Here is a 23964-nt window from a genome sequence, read left to right on the forward strand (position 1 = left end):
CGTTCGCCTGGTTGAGAGCCTCGGCGAAATAGCGTGCAGACCTCTTCCTCCGTAGTTTGGTGGTTGCCATTGAGCCATAACACGGTATTCTGTCGCATGCTGCAGCAAGAGTTTCTATGAAACTCTCGCTGGTTAAGAGATTATTTTCTATTTCTCTAGCTCTTTGGGCCATTCCCTGTGAAATTTGGTGCCCCTACTTGAAAGGTCCTAATACCAAGAAAATAAGGACCCCTTAATGAAGTCCGAATTATTGCCTCATTCAAATTTTAATTATTTAACGTTTTTGTTTGCTTATCCTTGATTGTACTGTCAAATTTTACTGATGCTAATGTTAAACTTGTTTTTCTCACTCAGTAGCCCATGAAGAAAAAAAAAGAAATTATTCAAAAAGTAAAAACGGCTGTCTTGTGATATGCCTGATTATAAACCGAGTTATATATATATTCAGAATTGTTAGTTATATATTCAGAATTGAAGTTATATAATCGGAAATTGAATTTATATATTCGGGAATTGTACTTATATATCCAGAATTGAATTTATATATTTAGAATTGTAATTTATATATTCAGAATTGAAGTTATATATTCAGAATTGTAAGTTATATATATTCAGAATTGTAAGTTATATATATTCAGAATTGACGTTATATATTCGGAAATTGAATTTATATATTCGGGAATTGTACTTATATATCCAGAATTGAATTTATATATTCAGAATTGTAATTTATATATTCAGAATTGAAGTTATATATTCTTATATAAACTTCTCAAAAAAGAATTTATAGCCCTTGTCCAGTTTAGACCGCTTAACGTTCACTGGCAATGCTTCGACAATGCGGATAACATCGGACAGTGAACTTTGGCAGAGCTATCAGGGACTGTGAGAACACGCGTCGCTGTTTAGGCTCAATTTTTCGCTGTCAGAAATGGACTTGCGTCCGTAGCAACGGTAACCGGAAACAAATTATCCCTACATCCGGTTTTGGTCGCCATCTTGTGAAATAGGCCTATTATGATGTGAGCAAGCTACAAAATAAATCCCCTTGAAGTCCCACCTTAAAATAGTTCCGTATGGAACATTTACTATATCGTTGTTTTAGACCCAGTGTTAGGGTGTACATAATTTGACATAATTATATTTTCTAAATTGACACTCTGCTATTGATATTTTGATATTATCTTTATATTCTTCTTAGCTGTGGTAGCACGTAATTTAAAAATGCTGCGGATGAGCTGTCAATATTTTCACTTGTGAAAGTCGGACAGCGGTTAATGTTACACGCTAAAGTCCATTTACAAGAAATAGCAACGTGAGCTGTGCCTGGCAACTTCAATTCACAATTTTGATATTTGGTAAGTACAAAAAACTGGGATACATTGACTTGATGAGGTTATATATTAACGTTATCAAACACTAGATTGTCAAGGAAAACATGAACATTAAGCCCAACATGTGGAAGGATACTTTTACTTAATATGTCCACAGCAAAGCAAATTTACATCGCCAGTTACAGTAACGCTAGCTAGCACCATAACCATATGTATATAAACTTAATATGTTCTACCACACTATCATGACTACGTTCTGGCTAGCAGATTAATGAATACCAGTCACCATTATAGGGTTCTGAATACAATCATGAAAATGCAATTGATGCGCTCATGGTTATATTTACCTTGTTGGAATACAGCAGATTACAGCGACAACAAAAAGTTTATTCACTTTTTTCAGCGTTTGGTTTAGTCATCACCCACATATGAATTGCATGATCAGCCTGATATTATATAAACGAAATGGCTGATGTATGGATTAAAAATGCATTCTGCTTCAACCTCTGAGATTGTCCATGTCTTTTTTTGTGTGTGTGTTTTTCTGCAGCAGCCATTCCTCTGAATTTGTTGGCAGTAATCAGACATCATGAAGTCCTCAGATTCAGAGCAGGGACATGAGAGCCTGTACTTGGAAATGAACGCTTACGGGGAGCAGCAGCTTCCACTCCACACCTCCATAACTTTATTCCTTTTATCGTACTGTGATTGTCGCTCCTTCCATGTTTTCCTAGTTTCTGCTCAGGCAGAAAGCGGGCAGCCCAGGAAGGGGCTTGTACCGGAGGGGCTTGGAGCCACCGTGATTCAGGTGCAGGACCTGCCCGTGTTGGTGAAGAGCTGTCGCCTGCCCGCAGTGCTGGACACAGGCGGAAGGTTTTGTCGAGCCGGTTTGGCGGTGGTGCTGAGACACATCATCGGCCGGACGTGCGAGAGAGAGCCCAGTCGGAAGGATGTGGAAGCTCTGCTCGGGTTTAAGAAGACCTGCCTGAAGGCCTGCGCTGAGGTGAGGTGCCAGATCCAGCTTGTGCCCACGAGGATCCACTGAGTTTGATGCTGTCTGTATGGCTTAATTTATTCTCAATGTCAGTTGTTAACCCATCAAGCAGTCATACAAATCAGTCATTCAGCAAAGGGCCTTTGAGAGATGCCCATCATTGGGAATCCAGGCTGAGTATCCCAAAGTCCCTGTCTGAATACCAGCAGTACTTCATGGAATGAGTGATAGAGTACACATTTCCAGGGGCATGTCTGTTTTTCACTTGTTGATATACTCTCAGTATTGAGTGGAGCTGCCTGCCTGTTTGCCTTTGTCCCGTGCAGGTTAGCCAGTGGACTAGGCTGTGCGAGCTCAGCATCCCCTCGGCTGTGGAAGAGTTTCTGAGGCTGCCGGGTGACGGGGACCCCCAGGTGCCTGCTGCCATCCTTCTTCTGGAGAGGAAGCTGGCAGAGCCTGTCAAGGTGCACAATGACGACAAGATCCGCCGGCAGAAGCTGCAGTTGCAGCAGAAGAAAAGCTCAAACTCCCAGAAGACTTCAGCACCTGAGGCCCCGCCCCCTGAAGTCTCTGACGGTTTGGAGCTCAGCACTGCCTTGGCCAAGCTGTCAAAGGTGGAAGTTCAGTCTCCGTCCACCAGGGGGCCCTCTGACATCAGAAAAGTGAAGACCACTGAGCTGCCCCCTTTGGAGCATGTGTTTGCAGAAGGACTATTCTTCACTCTCACAGATGTGGTCTTGCTGCCCTGTGTGCACAGCTACTTGGTAAGAGCTTTTTCAGTGACCATTTACAGTAATGCAGGCATACAATTTCTTACGTATTTTCAGTGCTATCAGAAGGTTAATTTTAGAAATTGAATTCATACATGAAGTCCTTTAACAACCTGTGAAGCAAAAAGAAGTATCTTATTTACTTGAACTGCAAAATTATTTTGCGTGTTCGCTTTCTTAAATTTTCTAAGAGGTATTCATTTAAATTGGTCATGTCTGGTAGATAAAGCAACTGTGAAAATGATTGCAGTATTTTAACTAAATGAAAACATAATTATTTGTTAAGGATACGATCTTTAAAACCGAGCGCTGTTGCGCACATACAGCACTCCACTACAAACGCTGTTTAAAATGCCGACTGACACTCGCACCAACGCAATTCAGCTCCATAACTTCCCAAACCCACCATGGTCTCAGCACCAAATGGTGGAAAATAACAGAGCTATCCGTAGTAAGGGGTGTTCCATTCGGCTGACCACTAATCCAGGATAGAATAGACATAGGGCCCCTACATTCAGTACATACACACACAGACACATGCACGCATGCACATATATATCGTTTTAATATCCCTGTGTCGTAGTAAGATAAATGATTTTAATAAACACACTGAAAGCACCTGGACATATGAGACCCCTGACTACTTCAAGCTGAAGACAGTCTGTAAAAAATATATTCTCCATACAGGGTGCCCAACAGAAAAAAACAGAGTATAATACAGCAAGCATTTCATCCTGATGGAATTTATGGTGAGCCTCATTGAACTGAAGGCTCGTTTTAACTTTTTACCTTTTTGCCCAATTTGCCGAGGGGAGATTTGTGCTCAGTCATCTCTGTGGGTCTCTATGGTATCTCCCACTGTATCATTCATTTAGACAATGAAACGTTCTGTGGTACTCCTTGCCTGCTGTGGCATTTTTATGAAAAATGATCCAAGAAAAAAAGCCTGTGACATTTTTAGCTTTCCTAAAACCTTCATCAGATGGTAATTTAGTGTTGCGCAGGTGAGCCTGAGCTAATTATTTTGCTATTAGGCAAATTTTGGTATTTGTGAACGGATATCGCAACCTCACATCCTCCATTGTACTCCAGTACTGTTTTTGTGGATGTATTTAATTTTTTTTGCAGTGAATCTTCTGTAGATTACGCCTGTGATAAATGTCCTGTCAGTTGCTGCCGGGGATGTTCCTACTCTCATTCCAGATACATTTTGTCCTTTGTCCTTTCAGACTGGGTCACAGTGCTTCCCCAGTTCACTTTCTCCAGGGTGGTCCTCTTGGGTGATTGTGGAGCTCGATGCTCTGTGTAGTAGATTTGCAGTACAATGCAGCTCCTGACAAAATGTGTCTGAAACAATCTTTTGTGTTGCTTTTCCTCAAATCGAGTTTCCTGAATAAGACAATGAGGGTGATAAGTTCTGCCTGACTGTGGACTGTGCTGTTCTTTTGTCACAGGCGTTGCCGTTGGCATTTTAATGAGCACGTCCAAAGTATGCCCTACAGTGCATTTATAACTGGCTTTGACCCCCTTATCATGATATCAGACCTTTCAATACTGCGAAAGCTGTCATTGTGCTGTTGTATTGGCCTGTTACGCGCACATACAGGCTACGTGTGTATGATGAATGTCAGGTTGCCCTGACCCTTGACTGGGCAGAAATGGAGAATTCACAGTGATCGTTTTTGCTGTCAGTAGCCTGATTTGTCTGCTGTTGTTTTTAGGCTCATACTCAATCTAGCATATCTTTGCGCTTGCTGATATGTACAGAGATGTATGCTGTTAGGGGATGGCGCCCTGATTCTCTGCAGCTACCCCCTCTCTTTGTGCTTCGGAATATGGGGGCGAAATGTGTGAGAGTCAGCCTAGTGGAACATGCCATGCCGGTTAATTGGAGACGAATCTTTGGCGGAGTGCTCAACTGTCATTTTAATTGTGTGTGTGCGTGTGTTTGTGTGTGTGTGCTTGCCTGTGTGTGTGTGCGCGTGTGTGTGTTTTCTGTCCGTGCAGGCATCTCTCCAGCAGCGTGCCTGCAGTAAGCCGGTGCAGCTGCCTCTCCTGGGCCGCTGGTACCACCGCGTCCAGGAAGTGCCCGGGGTGCGCAGGGCGGCGGAGGACTGCGGAATAGCTTTCCTCAGCCCCCAGGCGCTGGGGTCCGGCCTCCAGCAGGGGGCGGCGGTGCTCGCTGGAGTGGAGCCAGAGCCAGAGCCAGAGCCAGAACGGGAGAGCGGGGAGAAGACAGAGGTGGCCTTCACTGGAGGCCCAAGGCCAACCGTGACTAAACTGAAAGTAATTGAAATATTCCTCCCATGTTTTTTTCCATTTGCATTTTTTGTTAGCGAGGTCCCGCTAGCTGTTGGGAGGCCACATCTGGTGCTCTGGCAAACCTGGCGGCGTGAGATTCTCACTCTCTTAAGCGCACGGCGCGGCCGCCTTTCTCAGAGCCGTCGCTGAGGTCGTTTTTGTCCCTTTACGGCTGCCCTCCTTCGGCATCCCTGCGCTACCCCGATAAAGGGCTTACGCTTTTCGCTCGGTTGTAAAATTGGCCACAGTCCTTATTATCTGCCGCTCGCTCCCCGTCTCTCCGCATCGCCTTTCTGTAAAGAAAACTCGCTCGTTTAGTTTAGTCGCAGCCCCACGAAAGAAGTCCACCCACTGAGCTTTGTTTACATGGCTAATTTCCTGCCAATTACCAGCAGAATATCAGGCACCACGAAGGAAACAATCCAGTAATTTATCCATCTTATGACCATGTGCATCTCTGATACTTTAGGGCTATTACAGCGTACATGAAGCGCATTAATGATATATTAATGATTGAAAATGGGGGGGCGTAGAAACCGTACAGTGTGAAATGTACACTCACAATCCATCTGCTCCTGATTTCTGTAACCCGTCAGGCCCCCCCGGAAGTGCCGTTAATCCTTAAATGCTGGTTAATTTTGGGGGCGCAGATAAACACGCGCAGCTGGTCTTGCAGGGGAGCCGCGGTCCCGGTTCTTGCACCCGGCCCGTATAAATCGGAGATTTCCTGCTGGCTGCGGTAGGCAGCCAAGCGAAAGGCCTCGATCGAGGCCGCCGCCAGCGGAGCGCGTCGCCTCATAAACTCGAAACCCGCCCCTCCCTCCTTCCCCGCCCTCCCTGCTAGGTCTGTCGCCGGGGATTATGGACCGCCTCGCCCCTCCGCAGCTGTTTCGCCAGCCGCCTCCCGTGGAGCGAACGGGACCTCTTTTTTTGGTGCCAGAGCCCGGGTCCTGCGCTGTCACGGCCACGCCCCTTGTCCCCCGCCGACCCCCTTTCTACCCTGCTGCTAACCAGTGAGAAGCCTTCCCAGCAGCCATGTCCCTTATCAACAACACAATGCGCTTTCAGAGAACGCCTCCCACGCGTACCGTGGCATAAACAAACAACAACAACAACAAAAAAAACACTCATCGAGGAGTTAGCATTGCTTTCCTTTTTTTAGATACGGAACGAGGGAACAGGCTCCGTCGCTCTGCCAACTGTCAGTCACGAAGCAGCCGCCAAGGTCGCTCCCTGGAAACGCACCCGCGTTCCCGCACATTCGGTGCCCTCGTTCGCACCTCGGGCCCCGCGGATTGATAGTTACCGAATGTCACTCAGCGAAATGCGCTCCCAAAAATACCCAGGCCGCAGACTGCCAGAAAGGTAACAGCTGCGCTTTGCCGGCGGCGAAACAAAATGGCTGAAAGGACGCGTGTGGTTTGGTCGTAATCTTTTATAAATACACCAAAGCTCGGGCCTCAGGCCTCCACTGTATTTTGGAAGTACACAGGAGACAGTAACTTTGCTCTCTGTTTCCTCAAGACGGTGAGAGAGACCAGGGCCGACTGAGGGAGAGGCGGTCAGTGATGGATGGGATTACTAACGCACCGAGCCCCTTTGAGTTGTTTAAATCTTGTCTTTCCCCCTCGAGTATATCTGTTAGATTTGGGATGGGGACAGACCGGGTGCTGAGTCGCTGTTCTCAGTGACAAGGACTGAGATTTATTGGAGCTCCTTTGTTTATTATTTATTTATTCAGAACTTCCTTCCATTCTGAGCGACTCTCTCGGCTGCCACTGTGTAACTCACAGGAGGAAACCCGCTAGAGAATGTGTGTACTGTAGGCAATAATGGCAGCATTATACTGAATAATAGTGCTAAAATCAGTATGCAGAAGTACTAGTTTTACCAAACAGGGCCTAAAGAGGAAATGACTTAAATTCTACTCACTTGCAGGTAGGGGTAAACAGTGGTAGGCAAGGGCAAGGTTATTCCTATTATGCCCGAAATGATAATGTTTCCGCCATTCAGACCTCCAATAATGGTACCTCGAGGGGCGCTCGCGTGTTGCGAGCCTCTTCATTATTTGTACTTTCGAAAAGACGGAGAAGCCCTCGGGGGGCGGGGGGTTCCTATGGTAACGGGGTCCCTGTTTTTGTGTGTCCCAGGAGAGGGGCATCGCCGCTGTTTTCTCTCCTCACCCTTGCCCACATTGGACCCTTGACTGGGAGAGCCTGCCAGCGGCAGTCAATCCTACCGAAGGTAATAACAGTCTGGCTTTCTCCTCCTATCTTCCACCTCTCCACCACTCCTCTACTTTGAGTTTGCTTCATTTTCCAAAGAAAACCAATGACACCCTACTGCCATCTTTTAGAAGTGTACTCCATTTACTCCATTACTTCTGTGTATGAATCCAGATGGTTGCAGTAAGTCACTTTACCTGAGCAAATGGAGTCATTCCTGCAGCTGGAGAAAGCACCACAATCTTTCTGTGTTTAAAAAATAAAGAAATATTTCACACTTTTAAGGGGGGGCATCAAATGAGGTGAAATAATTTGCTGGTTAATGTTCAGGATGCTGAGGGGTTTTTAACGAGAATGATAAGGAGAACCTACTTACCTGAGGGGGACATCTTAGTGCACATGAGGCCCATTCTGGATTCTGGCAATCATGAATGACACATGCTAGCGTGGCTGCGCTATTTATACCGCTACCTGTTATAACTTGCAATGTAATTTAGTTCTGACTCTTTAAGAGTTGCCACAGTGATCTGTGAATAAGGCAAATTCACCTCAAACTTTGTAGGCTGCTGTATAGTTTTATCAGCAAGATGACATCCAGGACAGGCTATGGTTTGCTCACCATAGAGAATGGGATGATACTGAGGTAAAATACTTCCTGATAACATTTTTTTCTGTGCCCCTGATAACAGTGAACTAACACAAGAATCTTGGAATTGAATGGCAACGCGATAGCACGTAAAGAAGATAACTGTACAGTATGAAGGCAATGTTGAAGCCAATGTTATGGTGACCGCTTTGCCACATGATACCTGTGTCACCGGGGTCAGGTCCACACAATGGAGACGAGCCGGCGGTAACACGTCACTTGGCGCAGATGCATCGGAACGAACGCCAAGCGCCAAGTTAGCCTAGCGCGCGTGGTTTATGTCTTCCTGAGAGCCGAAGCTCAGCAATAATCCTAGATTATTTGGGAACACAATGCGCGGTACATTGTAAAACTAACAGCCGTGGCGAGTTTCACTGACAGGCTTATGTGTGTCCACGGGCCAGGGGAGGGGACCTGTCCCGCCTGTCATCACCGAGGGATGAAGCGTCTTAGCCTATTAAAGTGGGAGTCACTGACAAGGGGAAACATGTTCATTATCCCCCAAGTTTTAAGTCTCGGCCTTTCCAAAAACCTCAGACAGGGGCAGCGTGTTTTTAGTACATTGTTTATGTTATCTTAAGTGTCCGGTGTGCCACATTTCATTTTGCTTCCAATTACACTCTGTCTCCGGAAAGGAGAAGGTGGCTCAGCAAGAACCCCCCCCACCTCTTCCCAGAGGATGGATTGGAAGCCGGCGGATTTTGCCGGCCCTCCAGGAATCCGCCCCGCATGAAGGGCCCTTTCAAATCTCGAGTTGCAGTTTTGGCGTTATGGGGCTTGGGGAAATTAGCCCAAGCGCAGGCAAGAGGCAGCCCGTTTTGCAGAGGATTCCGAGGGAGAGGGGCTGTTCCATTTATCCTCCCCCCCCCCCTCCTTCCGCGCCGAGGGACGCTAACAAGCCAGGCAAACAAAGAGCGGCGTCGCTCGCTAGAGCGAGCCGGGACGCCTCTTAAAATTCGCCCCGTGCGTTTCGGGGCTCCGTGGGCCAGAAGTCGGCTAATTGCGACGGGGACGCTCTGCAGGTGTTCGGCGAGGCGGAGACGGGGCTGCCGGTAGCGTCACCGTTAGCCGCGAGCAGGCTGGGGATTTAACAGGCCGTGAGGAGGGCTGAGACACATAGCTGTCATGCCTCTAACTGTTTCTCATTAGGGGATTTCACTCCTGTTGCTCCACAAAAATGGCTTTCCCAGCATTGTGCAGCATCCGTAGCTACGACCACAGTGCTGAGACTCAACTGGAGATTACACTAACGCTACTGATACAGATATTATATCGGAAAGCATGCAAGTGCATAAATAAGCTGGAATTCTCTCAGCGGTACTGGTTTAGGGGTGTGGGGGTTTTCCTATCTGTTGTACTGTAGTTTACTTATATTTGTAGGATTCCAAGTTCCCTCTTCTGCAGTAGATCACATGATAGTCCAAACCCCTCCATGAAAAATATTCTATATAATGATTATTTTTAAATTTTGATATTTTACTTTATATACAAGCACTGCAGTCACTGGGTTGGAATCTGAGAATATGAGAGCTGACACACGGTGTGTTGAAACAACAATCACATTTTGTGTATGATATTTTAAAACAGATTGTGTCTCTTTTTCATAAGGGTAGACCAGGCCAGGATATCCAGGAAGAGCATTTTTGCAGTGGTTTTCAGTACTGTGCTCTGGATCTTTACAGGAGACCTGAGCAGCACCTGTTAATAGACACAGTTGAAACACAACTGTACAAAACATATCATTGGTGATTTGGGACATATTAAAGGTTTGTTTCTGCTTTATAGTGCAGCAGGCGTACAGTGGCTCCTACATATATCAGTAAGCTGTGTATCCAATGAGCAATTCTCTGTTTATTGTGCCATCCTGATTCCTTTGGCTTCTTGTATGCTGTGGCTATTGGATTTTTTGATTTCCCTTTCAGTATGCACATGGGGACGGTTATTACGTTGCCTGGACTGTCCCTCTGTAGTGTGTTGTAATGGCAGGTGCTTTTTAGTGGGTGTACCCCGTGCTGTATTCAACTTTCTATTCATCCTCTAAAATGCCTTTCTGATAAAAAAAAATAATAATAACAATCCCATTTCTGAAAATGTGCATGTGAAGCTGGGTTCTTCTCCAGAGGTAACGACTAGTAATATCTGAGAATCAGAAGCACGGAACTGGGGAGCACCCCCTTGCCGTCACGCCGTGGCCCTCCTTGGGTGCGTTACTGGGTTGCACAGCTCTGTTTTTGAGCTGGAGAAAGCGACGTGTCGCAGTGCTGTCAGAGCCACTTGTTTATGGAAGGGGGAGGCGGGGCTGTGAATATTAAACAGCCTCTCAGACAGCGCCGTTGTGCAATGGTGTATCCAGTTGCCCTTATCTAAATGAAATATTCTGCAGTATATTATGTGTGTGTGTGTGTGTGTGTGCGTGTACGTACACACACATTCTGTAATTCGGATTAGAATATTTTTTTTTAAACTCTCGCGGTATCTGAAAATGACACTGATATCTCCATTCGCTCTTTCGTGGATTGATGGGTCGTTCAGTGCGGTTCTCTGACCTCCATTAGAGGGGCTGGAGCGCGCTCGCCGTTGTTTATGCAAAGATGGCCGGAGGTAATTGCGGCGGTTGTTATCGGGGATTAAGACTCCGCCCCCCCCCCCCCAATCCCTGGTCTGCAGGGAGTTCTGTTCCTCATCCGCACTGAACTCATTATGCGCCCTAATCGGAAGATTTAAAGATTCTAATAAAACTCACCGGGCAAAAAAAAAGAAAGAAAAGAAAAGGCTTCCAGGAGAGAAGAGGAGAGTCTTCCAGGTTTGTTACTCCTGATTAGCTGTTAATTGCCACTTTATTTAGCGTTTTATTTATTCCTTTTTTGTCCCCCCATTTCTGCCAGCGCAGACTAATTCGACCACAATTGACACTCCGGCGAATCCCATTAAATCCCGGTGGTTATGAAACCGCAGGGAGTACTGCATCTGCATGCAGAACAATCCGGCAAAAAATGCGAGCTTTCCTTCTCGCAGGAAAGCAGCGTAGCTTTATTTATTCCTGTTTTCCTGGAGTTTTCTTATTATCATAACACTTATGGCGCTTGCAGCTGGTATACAGCTCTCAGGCATGCACAGGCTTATTTGAATGCTTATGCAGTGATCCTCTGGTTTGAGCCGCCCAAATTTGAGATTCCGTGAACATCACCATAATCGGTAAGCGCTGCCGCTGCCGTTGTGGAAGGAAGTGAGCTAATGCTCTCTGAATGCCATCTCGCGGAGGGGTAATACTTTTATAGTTCCATCATTTTCTCATGCTTTTCGAAGTGCACCTACCTTGTTAGAAACAGTCACAAGTTCGGTCCTACGGTGTATTATGTGGAAAAATATCAATAGGATACATATACCGTTTGGACTGTGGATATTGCCTTTAACATGAGATTTAGTCTGTGATTGAAGCCGTGCATTTAATCACTGATGGTGACTTTCCTAATTGAAGCAGAGAGTGAAAGTTTCATTTTCCTCTTTTCTCTCTGGTGTCCTTTCCCCTCGGAGGCCTTTGACAGGACAGCATGGGTCCAGATCCCTCTCTGAAGGATGAGTGTTAGCATTAGCCCTCTGACCCCCCATCTATCCCTAAACAACCTTCACACTTCCTCCATACACTTGTCATATCTGGTCATCAATTCACCCGTTAAGTGCTCACAACGGCGTCTCGGACCGCGGGTACGCCTGCCAGCGGACCAGGAGGACCCGAGAGAACAGAGACCGGATGAGTCCTCCTTAGGAGGATTGGGGTGTCAAATGGCAACCCATTCATTTCCTGGGTAGGGGAGCAGGAGCGCATTCTTCTGTTCGTCTCTCATTCCCACAGGGGGAGAAATGGTTATTTATTGCACGGCAATAAAGCAGAAGCGAAAAACTAAATAAATAAATCAAGAATGAAACATCTCAGCTGTGATGTAGAACGATATTGTTCAGATGTAATTTCAGGACATATTTTATAAGACGTGTGCTTAACCAAACAGGAGACATGATGTTACAGAAAAACTTTAGTAGGAAATAACATCAATTTGTAAGACTTGATTACAAATCACAAAAAACGAGAACCTGACGTATAAATATTGCCTTTACACAGAATATGATTTTCCCTCATTTTGAAATTTAAAAAGAAATGTATAAATAATGAAGTTTAGCTGCAACACAAATGGACTGAAATTTAAGAATTCCACAATCAAAATGGAAGTGCCATAGCTTTGATGTTACGTATTAGTAGGGGAACATCTACATAGTGATAGATATGGATGTGTGAATAAGAAACTGGAGTATTTTTATGAAATGACTGAGCAGCTCACTACTCTTCCCCAAAAATATATTAGTTCTTGACAGGTAGCATTCAGTTTCAATTTTAAGTCCTGAAAGTCGAACCGTTGGGAATAACTTGTGTTGTCTGTGATGATTGATGCTTATGTGGAAACACTGTATGGCGCTGATAATGAAAATGGGGATTTTTCACAGGTCCTGCATTACAAAGAAAAATACACTCTACTACAGTGCTATGAAAAAAATGGGACCCGTGTCATCCAGAGAGTTCCACTTGTGACTCATCTGTCCATAGAATATTTTCCCAACAGGCTTGGGGATCATCCAGGTGCTTTTTTCCAAATATGGGATGAGCATTGCTGTTTCTCTTGGTTAGCAGTGGTTTCTGCATTGCTACTCTCCCATGAATCCCATTTTGGCCCAGTCTCTTGGTCTGATCTGAATCCATTCAGTGTGAAAAATATGCAGTAACTGTGGAAATCAGGAAGGGAGCAAATGCTTTTTCGTGGCACTGTAAGCATCTTTGTGTTATGATGCCTGTAAAACAGATTTTGCACTAAGGGTTGACCCAGTTCACTGTTGTCTGTAAACATAATATCCATGAGCCATAAATATATTACCACGTAAATCAGCACTTTATTTGCTGAAAGCTGCTCCTCAGGTGATATTTCATTTCAGTTTTACTGCCAACATGAATTAGTGACTTTTTCTCCCTCGATGAAATGAGTATCAATTGACTGTATCATTGAACCAGATCTTAGGAGTCTCTTGATAATTGGATGATTGCAGTTTTCATGTGGTTTCTTGAGCTGAATAATCTGTCTTTTGGAGGGGGGGTTATGCTTGAAATCTCAGGTGTGTAACAGGGTGCAGGCAGGTAATGGATGGCATCGGATCCCCACATGCCCGGTAGGAACACGTCCCCTGGAGTAGCCACGCCCTATTTGCACACTACTTCTCCAAGTTCCAGGGTTAGTCAGGGTCACCTTTGGAAGTCATTTAGGAGCTTTAAGGGTTGTCTTTGAGGCAACCATGACAATAAACATTTAGTAAACAATTTTATAAATTGTGAAAATGAAAGTTTGCGCTCAGTCAAAACATGAAATAAAGATTTCTTGCAGGTGCTGGGAACCACATAATTGCACAAGAAAAGAAATATGCTTTTCAAATGCTGCAAAACATAAGACACCCAGGTCTATCAAATATAATTAATTTCTCAACTCATGTGCAGGCAGTGATTCAGTGAAAAAGAACAAGCAGGCCAAAGGCAAACATTTAAACCCGTCTTTTATGTGGAATTCAAAGTGCTCTCCAAAGTAAAATTGAAAAAAGAAAGAACCAAGATAATTTAACCAGTTTGGTCAAAACTGCATGTAGGGGAAAGGTGTTGCAAGAAGGTGTTAAGAGTATCCGCAATGTGTCCAGCTACTTAGCCATGTCTTAATGTATTGATTGGAACTGCTATTTTATGTGATGGTGCTCAGCTGGAAGGGAAAATACGATCTATTCCTGAACACATGACCAGTAAGGACCCAAGTGCAAACAGAATGTGCTTTAGCCATCAGTGGCGAGGTACCTATTGTTTTGGGTTCTACTGAAGGATGAATTTAACATTCAGCAGTGCCTGCTGCTAGCGTTAGCGATAGCATCTGCAATCACTCGGTCCTGAACCCCCCGCTGTCTGCGGCTCTCATTGACGTTAGTTTGTATTCTTAGCCCCACATTGCAGACTCAGCCAGTCAGGGCTAGCAGTGGTGCTGCTCAGTATTGCTGGCATTTATTTTGAAAAAAAACATGATTCTTGTGTCTTTGTGGGTGGGGCGCGGCGGTGTCTGGTTTGGGATGATTACAGGAATCCGATACGTGGTAGCTAGGGGCTGTTTTCGCGACGGGCTTGCGCTGTGATTGGATATCTGTCGCTCTGCCTATTACTCAGCCTGAGCTGTCACACTGCCCTCGCAGGTGGTGCGTGAGCTGCTGTGTCCCTCTCTCCTCCCACCCAGCACCCCCACCCCCCTTCACCCAACATGGCCACGCTTCTGCTTCCCGTGACTCACTTCATATCAAGTGCCTTTACATCCTGTGACTCCTGCGCTCTCTCTTCGGCACTGGGAGATCGCAAACAGCGATTAATTCCGCTCCATCCTCCAGCTACGCCCTGCGTACGTTCCCATCAACGCCCGGACAGGTCTTCAGAATTCCTTGCTGCCACAAAAGGGTTGGATACGAAGCAGACGTCCCTGCTTTCAGGAGAAAATGCACGGCAGCTGAAGATTTGCCCAAGTCTAAATATCTCCAGAGTTGCAGGAGTCGTGGATTAGATTGTAAGGTTTCGGCCTCATTCCTTTCCTTTGGGTTCAGTGTAGACTGCGAGCTGCTTCCCTTCCCTCCAATGAGATGCAGGCCTACAGAACTGTAGATGGGGATCTGTACGTGGGTGTTACTACGTTTCCCTTTGCTTTTGACGGCGCTCCCTGTCTTGTTAAGTTAATAGGGGAGCATTGTCGCTGTGCGTGGGCGTGACGCGCCGACTCCGGGCGCGCTCCGCATCGTGTCGGCATCGGAAGACTCCCGCCCGCCGCTCGACCGTATCCGAAAACAAACACGCACGCGGCGAGTCGGCAGACCCCGGATTCCCATGGCTCTGACAGGTGCGAGAGGACGTTTGGCATGCAAGCTTCACTTTATTAGCTTTCTGAGCCTCGACGCGAGGTTCGCTTTTATTGTCGAGAGAAAGGTTCCTGGACTGTCCTTCAGAGCCCCGAAGAGGAGGTAGAGCAGATTAGGGGGCGCGCGAGCGCCTGTTGGCCCGTGTCGGCGGGGGAATGGCGGGCGACCTCTCCTAATCCGCCTCTAAGTCTCTCAAAGGCCTCCACCCCGACGGGGCTCTCTCAGCTCAACGGGCTGTTTACGAACGACAGCCGAATGGCGTCGAAGGCTCAGTCGCTGGCCTTAAATCTGCACTTAGCGCGTAGCACCCCCCCCCCCCAGTTTGAAATATTAGCTTTGCAGTTAGCGGTGAAGGTCTAATGGTCTCAGCACGGCATGGGGAGGGGGCGGGGGGGGAGTTGGCGGGTTGGCGGGGAGTGATGCGGCAGGAACCGAGCCCACGGTCCCCAAACACGGACGCCTCTGCGCTCTGCCGCGTCCCAACAGGGGGGCTTAATGACCGAGGAGCGCGCGGAGAATCCCTTTATCCACCGTTCCAGCGGGATTCCTGGAGCCTGCAGACAGAAGACTCTGCTTTGTCAGTCCCTGCAAGCCCTCTAGATTTGAGAACGAGGCCCGTGCAAAGACAGAGACAGCATCTGGAGCCCAGCCAGAGAATGACTAATCCTTGGGGGTGGGGTGGTGGGGGGTGAGAGGGGAGGGGGTGCGGGACGCTGTGCGTGCGGGGAGCGGAGCTGGAGCCGGAGCTATCGGCCGTGATTTACAGAGCCTGCGGGCAGAAGATGACATCGGCTCTGATAAAGAGCACAACGTCGCGGCGCGTTACTTGACAGCCAAGAGAAAAGACAACAAAGGCTTCACTGTTGGGGTAGAAAAAAAAAACAAACAAAAAAACCCGCGCGTCAGGTGGCTAATAGATTTTCCAGGTAGGAGGGCGGCGGGTGGCGAGGTGAACAAGGCAAAGCTCCATTGGGGAGTGCTGCGGCCATGGAAAGGTCAATCGATACAGCTGATTCTTACTGTGTATACGTATATGTATCTGTGTATATTTAGATGCCATTTTGTAAAAAACAAAAAAAAACAATTAGTGTTATTACAGACACTGACAATATGCTAGCAGTCCATAAAAAATGCACAAACAATTTGTACAGTGCATTCGGAGGGCGTGTGTGCATTTGTGTATATGTACAAATTGTTTTCTTGTCTTGATGGACTGTTAGCATATTGTCAGTGTCTGTAATAACCCAAATTGTTTTTGTGTCTAAAAGAAAGATACACATGGACATGAACATCTGTCAAAATAAATTAGGGATTTTAATTTTTATACTTGACTCCAAGCCCAAGGGAAATCATGGCCTTTCGGGGGTCATGCTTATACTAGTTTTAGCAGCTATTTGCCTGTAACCTGGACAACCAGTGCGGTTACCCAACAGATGGCATGGAATATTATGAAAACAAGATTCATTTTTTGGTGTTTGTGTGCATATGCATTTATGTGTGTTTATATCTATGTGCCATGCCCTCCAGTACCCTTTACACCCATGATAAATATGAGCAGTATAAGTTGGCTGTATAAAATAAAATACTCAGAGACAAATTGTGCTCAATGAAATGGGAAAATTATGTTCTTTTATATTAATACACATGCAATTTATTCCTCTATACAGACTATGCACGCTATACAAACAGGTGTGAATAATTGTTACACAAATAATTTTAGGGGGTAAAAATGTAGCCTACTTGTTAGGCAAGTTACTCAATTTTATTGATATAAAGAATGTAATTTTCCCACTTTTTGAACACACACAGGCCATTGCCTGTACTGTCTTATTTATACGCCCTTCTCTGTTCATCTTTATGAAGCCTGTAGGTAATTTTTTAGGACACTGTAACCGTGTATGTGTGCGTACGTACATGTGTGCAGTTTTATTTTATTTATTTATATTTTTTTTTACCAAGAGGAGCACACAGACATTGAGACAGTCTTCACGGCTATAGATTACTGTCGTGTCAGACTAGGGCATGCCAAGTAAACCTTGTCTTCGGTCCGTAGAATGCCTAATAGCGACCATATGGCGAGTTGCATTGCTCCTGTCATACTTTGATTCCGTGCCCTGCCAGCAAGCCATTTAAAATCTTAAATTGCAGGGAAGAGTTCACAGAATTGCTCCCAGCATTGCCAAAGGAGTAATCATGCTCTGCCAGCCAGATATCATTCCATTTAAAATCTCTCCGTCTGCCAGCATCTTGTCATATGCACTGTGATGTGGAAGGTGCTTGTTTGGTCACGTGCCTTTAAAACAAGTCTGTGTCTGTCTCCTGCTGCAGAATCAGTTAAGCAAATCATAGACAATCAGATAACTGTATAAAAAAACAAAGGAATGTTGTAAACCTTGCTTAAATGTGTTCCTTAAAGCTAAAGACAAAAGACCATTGGCTTTAGGTTGTCTTCGGTAAATAGAATCTGAGAAGTATATCTCAGCTGTTGGCTGTCTTCACTGTAGATCCTTAAAGTCTTGTTCTACCCCAGCCTGCTTTTGCTGCACACACATTTAAAATGGATTGACTTAATCACGAATTGCATAGTTTCTGTGCATCTCTCGTGGGCAGAAGGCATTTTCTGTCACAGTATCTGCGAGAATGTGTTTTTTTATGAGTGTGGAAGCACATCTGCGCTGACAAACGTGAAATTGAATGAAAAGTCTCGCGCTCTATCTCTCTTTTCAGTTCGGATTGAACAGGTCTGCATTTCTCAAGGTCTCCGGGCTGTGGACTAACAAATAGGATTGTATATAACCATCATACTCTCTTTATTGTTGATAATTTATAAACTATTCAAATTTCTGTTTGCCCCCTGTTATGAGTTGAACCTGGGAAGTGATTCATTACTCAGGGTATCCTGACAAACCCCAGGCCGCTCACCCTGTTCTGAGGCAGCGCACTGTTTGCGTTTCTCTCAGGTTTAGTCTGTGGAGCCTCCGAGCCCAGAGATATATGGGTGATAAGGGCCTGCAGCAGTGCTCACTGCACAGGACCGGCGGGGGGAGTGGCCTGCTCTTCATGCTAGTCACCTCCTGGTGCTGTTTACATTCTCCCATGGGAGCCAGGACTGGGCCTGAATGGCTCCAGCTATGTGTGTGTGGGGTGGGGGGGCTGATAGTCTCCAAACTCCTAGAATTCCACACCCAGGTTTTTATTTTATTTATTAGTTTTTTTTCTTTTTTTTCTTGCCACCCGCATAATTTTTTATCTCTCGCGGGAGGTGCGTGGTCTGCATTTTCGAAAGCAGCCACACGCACCTGCACGCGTTTAGACAGACTGAAAAAAAGGCACACGAACGTATGCATGTGCGCTCTCATCCGTGTGCTAACTCAGTGTGCGCATGGGGTAACTGAAGATATGTGCATGGGCACTTTCATTATTTAGTGACAAATAAACCAAGGACTGATATTCTTATGTTATTTGGTTTGCATTGTATTTTGCAATGAGACAGAAGGTGTTAGTAAATAAATGAAAAGACAGTAGCTGTTAATGAATGGAAGTTTTATTTACAGATAATTATTCCTTCACAATAACATCACAATACTCAAACACTTTTACATTTTAATTAACCTGAAATTAAGAAAAATCCAGTCAGCATCAATGTTTCAGAGGCTACATAAAATAAAATAGCCCTGCATAAAATTCTCACAATTCCTTACTAAAAATAGGATTGAGTATTGCTCTCTGTGTGACAAGTCGTTTTTACTGAAATAACTGAAGTTTCACTTAGTACTTGGTAGAATGAAAAAATAATTTATTCAGAAATCGGACATGCAGAATATTAAACCAGTAAATTGATTGAAATGCACAGCCCTTCACAGTACATCCCTTGCTTTCTCTACATATGGCTCTATTGTCTTCATGTTGTTCCAATAAACGTTTACTGCTGCGTAACGGGCCTTCACTGGACACTTATCGCCCTCAGCCGTGCGGGCTGCTTGAAATAAGCCTCAGCAGATGGCGGTTGAGCTGCCTCGCCACCAGCTTGACGTATTACAACTTTAGTTTGTAATGTCGTCGTTTACAGTGCTGCGGAGTGTTCATTTCTTTTTGTGGATGTTCTTTGTGGGGACTGCACTGCGGTAGTCTGAAAAGCCCTTTCCCGACTGTGTCCTTGAGGACTTTACAGCTATGTGATGAGGCTCTCCCGGAGGTAAGCTGTGCTGTGTGTTTCTTCCCCTCAGTATTGCCCGATGGCGTTTCGGTCTTGAGACGTGACCTGACTGATGTGACCCACCTGAGGTTTATAGGATGCCGCATAGCGTTAAAGGGGCGTAAATCCTCCCAAGATGGATGCCGCACGTCCGGACCCTGCCACCCCTTTTCGACCAGCTTCGTTTGAATTGTTTATTCTGTGTACGTCGGGGATGTGTAATCCCCTCAGCCGTATTCCGCACCGCACATTTTTCATGCCGTGCTTTTTTTTTTTGACCTCCAAAAGATCATAGCCTGTTATAGTCTATAGTAATCACAAGTATATTAGCCATAACCTGTAGGTGAATTCCTCTTCTATTGTCTGTTTAGGGATTTTACCTGGGGAATCCCTTTTACATTAAAATAATCGCTAAGCACTGTTTTTGGAGCATTAGCTGTACTCCTCGTTCATTAATGAAGGGCCAGGACGTATTTTCTGTCAATAGGGTTTTAATCTCTGTGCATGTTTGGATAAACCCTTTGCCAGGGAATGAGGTAACTTTATAGACCTTGGATAAGCGGCTCAGCGCATGTGCATCATGCACTGTTTTGAGAAATGTGTCTGACAAGTGGCGCTGGCCTTTCTTTGACATTGGTGGCTTTCAGAAATGTGCTTATTGTGGTTTTTAATTCGAGCTCTGGGTGTTCAAACCTGGCTCATCTTTAATAGCAGACACAAAACTCTTCTTTGTGGCCCTTGCCAAAACAGCGGCAGAACGTCTGGTTCCTGCTCCTTCGTTGGGAGGAATGAGACTTGGCACACTTGCCTGGGAAAGGAAATTGCCGCATTCTCGAGTGGATCAAAAGATTGTTAGTATGTGTGGCGTTCGTGACCTCACGATGTGAAGAAAACAAATCCGACGGCTTTCAGTCTAAGGCATCGCAACTTTTTCAGCTGTTAGTTTTGAATGAATGGGTAACTTGATGATTTAAGATCTGTTACCAGTAATGGGTTCTGTCTAATTAAACCAGATAAATGGATCATATATTAAAATGACTGGGGGGCACTGAATCACAAAAAATAAAAAAATAATAATAATAAAAATAACTCTTTGGAAATACCTGCATTTACAGTTTGGGAGCTGCAGGCGGTTCTGACAGGATTCATGAAACACTTCAGTACTATATGAGATAATTATATTCCTCTCTCACCTTAGCCAGCCAGCTTTATTCAGGTGTGACCATGCGCATCCACAAACCCCTGCCAACAAAAGGAATTAAGCCGCTCGCGCTCCAGAATACTAAAGATGGGCTGCAGCCTGCGCACGCAGAGCACCGTTCCATAAAAAAATAAACCACACAGCTCCGGTCCTGCGGAGTCCGTCAGATCAGCGGACCTGTCGCCAGGAACCCCGAGAGCAAATCCGTACTTATCTACACACGAGTAAAGCGGGTTAGGACGGAGTTATTTGCAGAGCTGTTGTAGAGCTGATTTTTTCGGGAACGGATGTTAAAACCCGGCACATTTGGACGCCCGATGTTGTAATAATAATAATACATTTATTTTATACAGCGCTTTTCAAGAACTCAAAGACGCTTTACAATAAGTGGTACATACATACATACAATGAAACATACAATTCAGAGACAAAAAAAAAAGGGGGAGGGGGGCACAGTTGTGCAGGAATGCCATTGTATAGTCATGACAGTTGTATAATAAAAACAATGCCGCCCCATCAAGCCGTAATTTGGTAGCATGGCGTACCTGCCGTCCCGATTCAGGTGGCCCAGATATGCTGTAGCGTACTTTTAGAGGAGGTGTCTGGGTACGAGAGCTGCCTCCTAACTCGCCCACACAGGCTGGCACGACAGGAGAACGCCCGTGCCGCCAAGCGGATTTCCAGACACCGCCGTGGAACTTGTGAGGATCCGCCCGCGCAAGGCCTCGAATTGCGTCGGAAGATGTCTTGCTGGTGTTTCTCGTGGCAGTCAAAAATGCTCTACGCTCCCACTGTAGAACAGACCGCTGAAACCTATGAAGTGAAATGGCTTCCGTTACGCTGCCTGAACGGTATTTTAGGGTCTTTACCGAAGCAGGTTGACATCTGTGAGGGATACGATACAGGGCAAATTACAAGACGCCATATCGGGAACTCGCTACGTTGAGTCGGAATTCCTGTGCCGCTGTGATGTCACGAAACAGGCAAACGCAAGCTTTTTTCGCCAGTTGGCTATCCACTGTATTGTTATCGTGCATCTACACCTACATTCCTGCAAAAAACACGTTTTGTCTGACCTGCTCGTGAGCGATCTTATTTGAAGCAAATTCCTTTGTTTACGAGCAGGCCGGGTAGGAAATTGCCGGTGTCGAATAGCTGAAATTGCAGGGTTGGAGTTACGGGAAGACGAGCAGAACGAGGTGTTTCACCGGAGGAGGCATTTCCACTCGCTCCTATGACCACAAAAAAAGAGGAGGACGGGGGGGGTGGAAGGCCAGCGGCTCACGTCTGTAATTACGGGGGGGGGCGTCGGACCGGAGAATTCCCGCCTCGCTCGCGGCACCTGTGCGCTCCAGCGCCGAGCGCGTGCTGTTTACCTCGCAGGCCCTGACCTGCCGGGCCCGCTGGGCGGAGAGGTGAGTCAGCCCCCGCCACTGAGCGGTGCCCCCTGGCCTCTGGAACAGCGCGCGTGGAAGTTCAGATTAACCTCTTTAATGGAAACCTGTTGGCCTGGGGAAGCGCGGGCTAGAAATGACTGTAATTTGCTCCCCGACGATAAGACGGAGGTCTTCTGTAGTTGGATCAAAATTCCTGGCCCCCCCCCCATTCCTGGGAAGTGTTTTCAGTAACTCTTCTGGGTAGTGGGTTTATTTTTTTTATTTTGCTGAGCAAACTTTTGTTTGGGCGCTCTGACGAGGCTTTTCCGGTTGTACGTGTGTTTCCTCGTATTTCTTGTCTCACTGAATTTTTCCGTTCATTGTCGCCCGGTTTAATATTGACGTGTGCTATTTATTTATTTGGCTTGTTTTGAGTAACTGAATGGAAGCCGTGTGGGAGTGCAGGCAAGGATTTGAAAGAAATAAACACCGAAACATGGTCAGGTGGAACAAAGACCCCCGCTTTGGTATTAGCCAAAGGCTCCGGCTGCTTTGATATTTTTCTCAGACGGCCTCCTAGGAACGCCAGCTGAAAAAAACGCGAAGAGCGAACCCGTATAAGTTTCATAAGCAAAACAAAAAAAGTTGGAAGTTATCGGTACGTTCCGCTGTTCATCACTGTTCTACTTTGTGAGGACGTTTTAAGAGTCTTCACGGTGAGAGGATCGCTAACACAGGAGGACATGAGAAAGGGGGCAGCGGTACTCCCGTGAGGAGAATGCGCGTTTGCGTTTCCCGCACTCCGCTGTACATCAGTCTCTGGGAGCCGCGTAAAGACCCGGAGCGTAGATAATGCGATGCTGATATTCCAGCGCGAGGGATGTAATTGCGTGACGGGGGCGACCAGTGAAACAGTCGTCGCCGGTGATTTATGGTCCCCGAGGTGGTGGAGAGAAGTCTCTGCGGCTGCCTACGGAGAGCAGCTGGGGATTTTTCAAGTTTTATTTATTTATTTATTTATTTATTTATTTATTTATTTTAAATCAGGTGCGATCCGAAGGCTCCGTATCTCACCGCACGAGTCACCTTCGTTAGCTCATCGTCGTTAACTCAATTTCCCTTCAGTTCTGCTATGTGGGGAAAATGGTGCATGGAAGGCGAAAGAAAAGTGTTCTTTGGGTGCATAGTCTGTTTTGTCAGTCTTTGTGAGGCCGTGTAATGCAAGATCGAGCAAAATAAATGCAATGATCATTCAAGTGTCACCATTTTTGTTCGAAAAAAATAGAGCAGGTATTAGCTTTTTTTTTTTTTCAGTGTTCATGCATAACCTAGGTTTCAGTTATACCTGCGTTCACGTTCAGTCTGTCCTGTGATTTTTTTTGTTTAAGATTCATTATTCCCACACACACACACGAACACACACACGTGCACGCACATACGTATATGGTATAGCCTATACACGTGTGGCTCTTTGCAAAGCAACTCACAGCTCTACCAGTTTGCTTGTTCTTATTTAGTGCATTCAAAATAGCAATTCATTTACAAGCAATTACGTTTATATACGGGCAGCCTGTGCTGAAAAGCACAAACTAGGAGAGCTGCCAGGGTGCCTTCGCTTGAGTAAACAGTCGCTTGTGCGTCACTCTGACACCGCGACGCGGTTCTGCTTCCAGGGAAAATGTCAGACGTCAGGGCGCTGAGGAAACGGCAACAGTTGAACAACTTGGTAGCCATGGTGACCAGGCTGGCCCGCTCCGGAGACACGGTGGTGGACTTCTGCAGCGGCGGAGTAAGTCTTCCAGCGGGACACGGGCTAACCCCCGCCCTGCAGCGGCTAATCGCCGCTCCTCCCCTTCCCCTCCTTCGCTCCGGTCGTCCTTTGTGCTCTTGACATGCAGCGCACAAGCAAAAGAGCCCGAAAAAAGTCTTTCAAGTGAGACTTCTCATCCA

The 23964-nt window shown here is 46.0% G+C and overlaps 1 protein-coding gene across 1 annotated transcript in view; it reads left to right on the forward strand.

Moving 5' to 3' along the window:
• Positions 1-1099: 1099 nt before the first annotated feature.
• gstcd (glutathione S-transferase, C-terminal domain containing) overlaps positions 1100-23964 on the forward strand; it is a 34878-nt gene continuing 12013 nt past the window's right edge. Inside the window, exons 1-6 of the mRNA XM_064335171.1 lie at positions 1100-1358; positions 1885-2337; positions 2655-3092; positions 5106-5384; positions 7550-7643; positions 23688-23803. Of these exons, the coding sequence (XP_064191241.1) occupies positions 1924-2337; positions 2655-3092; positions 5106-5384; positions 7550-7643; positions 23688-23803 (1341 nt within the window). The 5' untranslated portion in view covers positions 1100-1358; positions 1885-1923. The remainder of the gene's footprint in view (positions 1359-1884; positions 2338-2654; positions 3093-5105; positions 5385-7549; positions 7644-23687; positions 23804-23964) is intronic.

The sequence above is a fragment of the Anguilla rostrata genome, chromosome 5 (genome assembly GCF_018555375.3).
Source record: "Anguilla rostrata isolate EN2019 chromosome 5, ASM1855537v3, whole genome shotgun sequence".
NCBI classification, from domain to species: domain Eukaryota; kingdom Metazoa; phylum Chordata; class Actinopteri; order Anguilliformes; family Anguillidae; genus Anguilla; species Anguilla rostrata.